At 45.3% G+C, this 8,561-nt stretch overlaps 1 protein-coding gene across 1 annotated transcript; it reads left to right on the top strand.

Moving 5' to 3' along the window:
• The first annotated feature begins 4,671 nt into the window (after nucleotides 1–4,671).
• On the top strand, nucleotides 4,672–6,586 carry LOC120710802. Its single transcript, XM_039996378.1, has 3 exons — nucleotides 4,672–5,653; nucleotides 5,787–5,930; nucleotides 6,038–6,586. Exons 1-3 carry the CDS (start codon nucleotides 5,456–5,458, stop codon nucleotides 6,401–6,403), a joined length of 708 nt encoding a protein of 235 aa, XP_039852312.1. The 5' UTR covers nucleotides 4,672–5,455; the 3' UTR covers nucleotides 6,404–6,586.
• The last annotated feature ends 1,975 nt before the right edge of the window (nucleotides 6,587–8,561 follow it).

The following is an 8,561-nucleotide window of genomic DNA, read 5'->3' on the forward strand; positions in this document are numbered from 1 at the left end:
GTATCCACCTTAAGCTTCCAGATAATGCAGAGAAATAGCATAAACAAATGGGACGCAGCCATGCAGGTCGCCGCTGAAGTCGCCTAGTCGATGAGATGGCTGCTAGAACAGAGACATTCCATAATTCAGTGGGAAGTTTGCCGATGCAATCCATCAGGCGTCCGCCCTGTTCGACCTGACCAGGATTTCCAATCGAAGCTTGTACTGAAATGAAAAAATAATGGCACACGTTGTTCTCAAGTTTTAGGTGGTGGTGTTGACGAGGTGAGCATGGGGGGCGCACAGGCGCGGCACCACGCGATAGACCTGTCACCTAACCCGAGCAGCTGGCGTCAACCTCCTCCGTGGCTCAGTCAGTCCGGACTCACCAGAGCTTCCGAGCATCATCTCCTCTTCTGCTTCCATTCCCTGACGAGAAAAATGATCCGGATTGGCCCTGTCAGGCGTGATTCAGACTGTATTTCACCTTTGTGTTAGCCGCATCCAAATTAACCCTGTTCTGGTGGGGGCATCAGGTTCTCCTTGGAACAATACTTCAGATTCCCTGACGAGAGCTCTCTTCGTCCTCGTCTCCGGAAGGGAATTGGGAATCCGGTCAGCAACAGGCGATGGATGCTGACCAGCGTCGGGGAGAACCTGTGGTCTGTGGATGGACTCCGGCTGCGGCGGCAGGCGGCCGTTGTTTCGCCGCCGTTTCCTCCCCTACGCGGGGCGAGTGCGCCAAGCCCGAAAGCGTCGTCAGGGGAGACGAGACTCGTCGTAAAGGTGCAAATCCAGTGAACCGATTGAGGTCGTACTGTATTGGCATGTCGCTAGCTGGTTCAACGCGACATGATGGGGTCTTGGCTAACAGTCCCTCTTGCGACGTCTTTGACAGGGTTTGGATAAGCCTCACCTAATCCTTCGTCAGTGTTCAGAAACCTGAGAGCTGCTGCTAAGCTGTGTAATACGTTTTCAATGTGTTAAAAAGACTCTGAACCCTCAAACTCCGTTGCAGACAGCACGGACCTATAGTTGGAGATCAGTGACAAATTTACTTAAAAAAAAAAAGAGATCAGTGACAAATTCACAGGTGGGCCCCCCATCCCCCAAGTTGGCATCCTCAAAAGAGCCGAGCATAGAAATGAGTTCAGGAGCCCTAGAGACAGAAGAAGCCGTAGCAAATGTTAGAAGTTACATATGTGACTGGATGTGACTGATAGTCAAATCATCACACAAGGTCTAATAATTATTTTTTTATTTCAAAATATTTTTTTGTTGCTAAAATAGTTGTTATTGTTCGTGCAACAAATAAAAATAGTTCTGAAATAATCTTTTTATTTCAGAATAAATTTGACTGTAATACATATTTAAACCTATTTGTTGGATGATTTAGACTCAAAACACAAAATCTAATGAAGAGGGGTTTGTGCGACCGATCATCGGTAGGGGGCAAGCATTAACCCACAGGGGCTCCTATATATCTTGTGGAAGGTAGATAAGTCATTCATCTTTAAAGTCCATTTGGCCCAATTAACTGTTGCAAATATGTTCAACATTTTAACAGAATTCACTCAACATTTTCTATAAACAGGTTCAACATTTGACTTCAAATTGTTGGAACTGTAAATACGAAATGTTGAAATTGGAAGAATGGAATGTTGGAAATACTAATTTGAAATATTGAAGGCGCTTCTCCGGCGAGCAGCCTGCTTCTTCTCCGGCGAGGTCCACGCGCGGTGGCGCGGGTCCGCTCGGAGCGGCGGCTGCACGAGCGGGCAAGCGGCGGCCGGCAAGCTTGGCACGCGCCGGCGGCGCGAGCAGGCAACGGCGGCCGGCAAGCTTGGCACGCGCCGGCGGCGAGCAACGGCAGCCGGCGAGCTCGGCTCGTGCGGGCAGCGGCGGCGCGCTCGCGCGGAGCAGCAGCGACGGCGGGGCAGCGCGCGGCGGCAAGGAGGCGCGGCGGTGGAGCAGGGGAGGCTTGGCGACGAGACAGGAAGGGCCGGCTGCGGTGCGTGCGCCGGCCTGCGTTGGGTGGTGCGTGGCGGCGGGGGCACGGGAGGGTTTGGGTGTATTGATTCAACGGTTGGAGATAGTTGTACGAATCTCAAATACTGAAAGATGGGGAGGAAAAAATCTACCGAAAAATATATAGGATTGGCGTTAACCCCCGAAACCGAGCATTGCACATTCAGGCCCGGCTTAATATACACACACTCCAACCAACTATTAATGGGCTTCTATCCTTCTTAACTAAATTGGGCCTTCCTCTAGGAAGAACGTCAAATTACGTGAAAGATTTTTTTTTCAAAAACAGCGTAAAAGAAAATCGGTTCAGATTTCAGACATCGTTTAGAAACACGCACAGGAATCCAGAATTGCTCCGTTAGTTTTGTCGATCTCGTTTTGAGTTTGAATTTGGCTTAGACTTTCACGAATGCTCCTCAACAAGACGAGACGACGAAACACGTTGACAGATTGGCAGCGCGGCGAACCATGGTACTCGTATGTGTTAGTATACCTTATAATCATTTGTTCTTCCTGTCCATCCTGTCCGTCCTCCGGGTCCGCTTCTCGTCCCGCTCAGTCAGATTATATTCTAACTTCGTAGTACCTACGTCCAAATGGATTAAAAATATTATAATCCTTAATAATGGTTTCATGATGATAAAATGTTGTCTATAGGGCCGGTCTATTCAACACACTGCGTGTTGAATAATATTCAACATCCACGGTGGAGCGCCGCCCCTTCTCCGGCGGTAGAGAATTACGGTCCTTTTTTAAGATAGTAGTAAAATCTAGTGTTCGGTTTGCTTTTAATGTAGTTTGCGGTGGATCTGGTCAAATTCCCGTAGTTTGACACAGGCTTGAAGTATTTAATACAGTTTCAATGACTTGCATGTTTTTTGAACATTGGTTGACCAGTGAATATGGCGCCATGAGCGTGTCATTTCTTTTCGAATTTGATGTAAATGTGTAGATGGAGTATAACCTAGAATCTGCGAAAGTTAAAAACTAGGTTACAATTATGTGTGGGTCGTGGCATCAAAAAAATTTATTGTTTCAGTCGTGTGTGTCTTATGGGATGCCTTGCCTGCGTACCGCCGAAGTATAAATTAGATTGTGTGGGAGTAAAAAGTAGTATTTTGAAGGTCTAAGCGCAGTGAAAGAAAAATAATACTCGGAACTCCCGGCTAGACGTTATGGACGAAGCCTCGACGAGTTACACGTGCCATAGAGATATGACGAGTCCAGTTAGGCGAGAAAACATGGACTAAAAAAGGTAAGTATTGGTAGTATGATCGTAGAAGTAACTTTAAGATTAATAGTATATGCGTCGGTATAAACTAGACTCTAGGAAAGTAAAACGATATGTTTGAGTTATGTGGGCGTGTGGAGTGCATCTGTAGCGAATCTTGCCTGCAATCACAGGCGGGAAAAGCAAAAGAAACGGGTTTAGATGGGAGTTGCACTCGTGGAGTAAATACTACGCTTAGCAGGCTTTGAGAGGAAATAAAATGAGGAAGTGTGATTATGAGACACAATCTTGCATGCATGACCCATTGAGCACTAAGACCAATCTCAGTGGGAATTTTATGGGCACACATACTTAGACTGGGAACTAGGTAACCGTGCCAGATGAGTTTATAGTGATGAAACTCTTCTCACATCTCATAAAACTCTATTCTTATCTCTTCTTGCCATGTCAATGAAACTTATAATATTTAATATCATAAAACCCTCCAGAAAATCCTTCATTAAGACTAAATATGCCTTGAATACTTCACGCCCCTATTACTTATTTGCCAGTTGTCATCTAGAATACTTATTCCCCACGTCGCTTCAATACTCATTAATTTTATTGCTACAATGACTTTGGACTTAATACCGTGAATGACGTTGATCTGGACCCAACACTTATCTCTTAAGGCACTACTTTTTGTGAACTAAAAAAATACTAACGCTATCAGCAATAAGAAACATCAATTATAACCGGCACACAATTTGAATTTACCATCAGCAATAAGAGACCACACCATTTTTTGATTTACACTCTTGCCAACAATTATATCCTGCTCGTTTGGTTCTATAATATGTGAATTGTTGGGATGGAGTACTTGTGTCCACTATAAATAAAATGTTCTATCCATTAGAGTAAAAATCATTCTTATTGCTGTGTGTAAAATGTTAGAGCGATTTGAGTAAATTTTTTTTTGGCAAGTGTGTATATTTGCTATGATGAATATTGAGAATGCCACATAAATGTGGAGTAAATTTTGTTCCGAAGAAGGCGCGCGATGTAAAATCAATAGGTAAGCTAGATATAAATAAGAAGTGGTTTTTCCCCGACTCATATGCGTGTTGTCTATGAGCAGGTATGTGGTTGGGGAGTAAATTTTATTGGCAAGCTGAGTAATTATCATTTGAAATATTACTTTTTAACAATTTGAAAATTCCATTGTCGTGTTTAAAATAACTTTATGACTTTCACGGTGATATGAAAACAATGGCATAACAATAATAAGATGGAGTAAAAATTGTATGTATAAGGAGCAAATCTTAAAACCGAAGATAGAAGACTTAAAAACATAACATGGAGTAATAATCGATTGTTTGGAATAGTCACGGCACCTAATGTCTCTTAGACTACAACCAAACAAATCCAAATCCTTCCCCCCTTCGGCCGGCAGCCGCCATCTAGTCTAGCAAACAAACAGGCTCTTCTCCTTCGTCGCCGCGCCGATGGCTACCGCAGATCCCGCCACCTCCCGCCGCCCCACCCCGCCCTTCTCCCCTGACAAGGACGGCATCCTCTGCGCCTCCTCCCCTTCCGACGGCTACCTCTCCACCTCTGACGTCAACGCGGGGAAGATCGCATCAGCGGCCTCCCTGATGAGCTGCTCTCCAACATCGTCGCGCGCCTCCCCCTCAAGGACGCCGCGCGCACAGCCGTGCTCTCCCCGCGCTGGCGCCGTGTCTGGGCCTCCACACCCCTCGTTCTTTGCGACGTTGACCTCTTCCCGGTGCTCACCGATGGTAGGTTCGTGCCGACCACCATCATCGATGCCATCTGATGCATCCTCGCCGTGCATCAGGGCCCCTTCCGCTCCATCTGCCTCACATACAGCTTCCACCGCGCGGTAGCCCGTGACGTCGCGCTCGCGTGCAGGTGGCTCCGCGTCCTCGCTGACAATACCTCCACGAGCCTCCCATCAGAAGTACTCTTTGTCGCCTCCCTTGTCCGCCTCGACCTAAGGCACTGGGACTTCCCTAGCACTGATTGCTTTCCCCGCGCTTCCTATGTCTTCCCACGCCTGCGTGAGCTCTATCTCCGGGACATCCACATTGGGGCCACCGACATTGACCGTCTCCTCCAGTACAGCCCTGAGCTGGAGGTCTTTGCACTCATTGACAGCAATTGCATGCACCCAATGTTTGCATCCGCAATCGCAAACTCTAGTGCGTCATCTTCTGGATGTCTGTTGCCAACATGTTCCAAGTGCTTTTTGCCCCGAGCCTTGAGCGTCTCATCTTCTGGTGCCCGATACCCGATGTCCAGCACATCCACGGTTCCCCCATCCGGCTCAGCATTGGGTACACCAACAACCTTAAGGTGCTTGGCTACTTGGATCCAAGAATCCACGAGCTCGAGGTTCGCAGCACGGTCATCAAGGTCAGTCCCTGCAATACATTGTTGTCATATATAGTGATAGTGATTGATATGTAGATCCATATCGCTGAACCAAAAGGAGTATGTAATGATGGATGGCAATTTGTTTAACTTTCATGAATCAAATCAACTGCAGGCTGAAACAAAACCAGGACCATACTCTGTCGCTCCAAGTGTCAGTATTCTGGCCCTAAATGTGCGCTTTGATGTTCCCAAGGAGGCCCAGATGGTGCCTAGCTTTCTGGGATGCTTTCCTTTTATCCACACTTTGCACGTGCAGGTTGCATTCTACTTTCTCATTGATTATCTGCTTCATCTGTATCATATGAATGCATCCCATAGATTCTGGTCAATGGGCAATTGAAGTAGTTACATCTGTTTCTGCAGTCTGCTGGAGGTGATGAGCCCATTGGAGAGCCCAATTTCAAGTTCTGGCTGGAGGCTAGCCCCATCAAGTGCTTGAAGTCAACACTGAGAAAGGTGGTGGTCAAGAACTTCCGAGGGTATGACAGTGAGTTTTCATTCCTTAGGTTCATATGGGAGAGGGCAAAGGTGCTTCAGAAATTGGTCATCGATTTGGCAAGTGGAGATGATCCTGCTTTGATTAAGGAGATCATCACCAAGCTGAAATCTCAAGCTTGTGTGAGAAGGGTGAAAGGCCGCAAGGCAACATTTATGTTGCGTTCTGGAGGAAGAAAATGGTGCTTAAACATAGCATCCAACCTTACCCTCAGTGACCCGTTTGATTTCTGATTGTCGCCCTGGAAAGCAAGAGTACCTTTCAACAGGGAAACCACATTCTCAAACTGATTAACTTCTTATGTTAGTGATCCTATGTTCAGAACTTGAAAGTTTTCTTCATGTGATCATTATTGTCTGCACAATTTGGTACTGTTTGATGGAATAAAAATGTTTACTGGTCACTATTCATATTCATATTCAAGATGCATATGTGTTTTGGTTGTGCAAAGTTGAAGTCTGTTCTAAAGGGGTTTGCATGTTGTCAATGTTCGGATTTGTGAGATTTCTTTTACAGTTGTTCTTGTGCTTGGATTGTACTTATGAGCTGAATCTCATTGTGTCTGATTTGTGTGCTGCAATTTTTGTGTTCTATCTATTGCTTCATTTAACGTAGCAGTAAAGTCCAGATCTGTGGTTTTCAGTATTCATATGTAACATATATAAACATACGCGTACCCATGGAGTAGCTAAAGAAAAGCGGGTGTCGGGGAAGGCCATGTACTGTTGGCCAATGGGAGCACGACATGTGCATTGCCAAGTTTCATGTCGGGCATCAGTAAGGCACATCTGCCTTATGTGGCGTGATATGGAGGCCTACACATCCTTATCTGCCGAACCCCTGGTATGGGGCTTCTCTTAGAATTCAGTGGGGCATGCTACAGTTGTGTTTCACTAGAGAAAAAAACTTTCAGTTGTGGTGCGTAGTTCCATTGATCTGACTGTGGATTGGCCTTAATATTTGAGATGTCTGAAATGTTTAGTATTTTTAAAGAATACATGTCCGCAAACTTTAGTGGCTACATTAATTTCAGTGAGGTCTGAATTAGTTTATTGTAAAGTCTAACTCGGCCTTCAAGATCGAGAAGAGATTAATACAGAGTTCCATAATAGGTGCTATAAGTGCAAATTATTTTCATTCAGAAGTTTTCTGGTCATTTTAACACTTGAATTATAAAAACGAAATCTTTTAATTTTGTATTCCCAGTACCAGACTGCAAGGGTTAACCCATCTTATTGTTTATGCTACTGTAAATGGGTACATTGATTATTACTCATTCTGCACATACTGGCATGGTAATGGTATGCATCAATGTTTCAAGTGATGAAGAGTTGTGTTTCAGTTGAGGTGTAGGACTGGGACTAGTTCTGAACAGTGATTTCAGAGTTTGCTCTTTCCGCTTTATTCCCAGATCACCGATTTTTTGTTCTTGCACAATTGATCACCTGTTGAGAGTAGAAATCCACTTTGCTTCCTTTTGCTGTATGAGCTTCTCTGTATTTGACTGAATCCCGGCCAAGATTTTTTGAAGTACAGACTTCTAATTGGGTAGCTACTACTCTACTGAGACCACATGTAGGTAAATTCAGTATGTCTCCTTACTCCTGAATAGCTGAAATTTCATTAGCTGCAGTATTAACTGATCATTCATAAATTTTGATTAAGCTTCAATACCTACATGGGTGGGCAAGTGTGTGGTATTGTCAGTTCCGCAAGGGGTTTGGCACCGAAGAGCTTGATGACCAGGCTGCCCTGCACGCGGCACCGTCTTCCCCCCTATCCCAATGGAGTGCAACGCCGCCCACTGGTGGTGAAGGACCCAATCTGCTACATTTGCGCTGGTGACGCATGGCGACTCCAGAAATGGCCCCATCTCCACCACTAGTAGGACCCCGTCCTGCCCTTCTCTGTCTTCGTTGTCCCTGATCCCAGATTATGATGAGCTTTCTTTCATCTTCAGTGATGAATATGATCCATCAGCAGGTGGAATTCAGTTAAAAAGGTCCAGAATGCCCATTCCGACGATAGTAGGATATCTGAATATCCAGCGGAGAGGAGGATAGCTGGTGAGGACATCCGCTACTTAGTTCTTAAGATTGGGAAGTTAATAGATGCCATAAAAAGCTTAAAGCCCAGAGACTTTGCTGACGACTCATGGAAAGCAGTTACAGCTTGCGGTTACAACGACAGGATGTCAATCACTGCGTTTGAGTATTTTCTGAAGAACGAGGTTGAAGGGAAGATTTTCCTTGTGTGTAGCCCAGATCTTCACAAGGAATGGTTAGCTAAGTTCTTCTCTAATCTTTTGTGACCGTTCTTGATCTTTTCTATCCAGCAGTTTAGTTCTGTATCTGTATGAATGGAAACCTTAGCATAGAAGAACAATGGTCA

Source organism: Panicum virgatum, chromosome 5K (assembly GCF_016808335.1).
Source record: "Panicum virgatum strain AP13 chromosome 5K, P.virgatum_v5, whole genome shotgun sequence".
NCBI lineage: Eukaryota > Viridiplantae > Streptophyta > Magnoliopsida > Poales > Poaceae > Panicum > Panicum virgatum.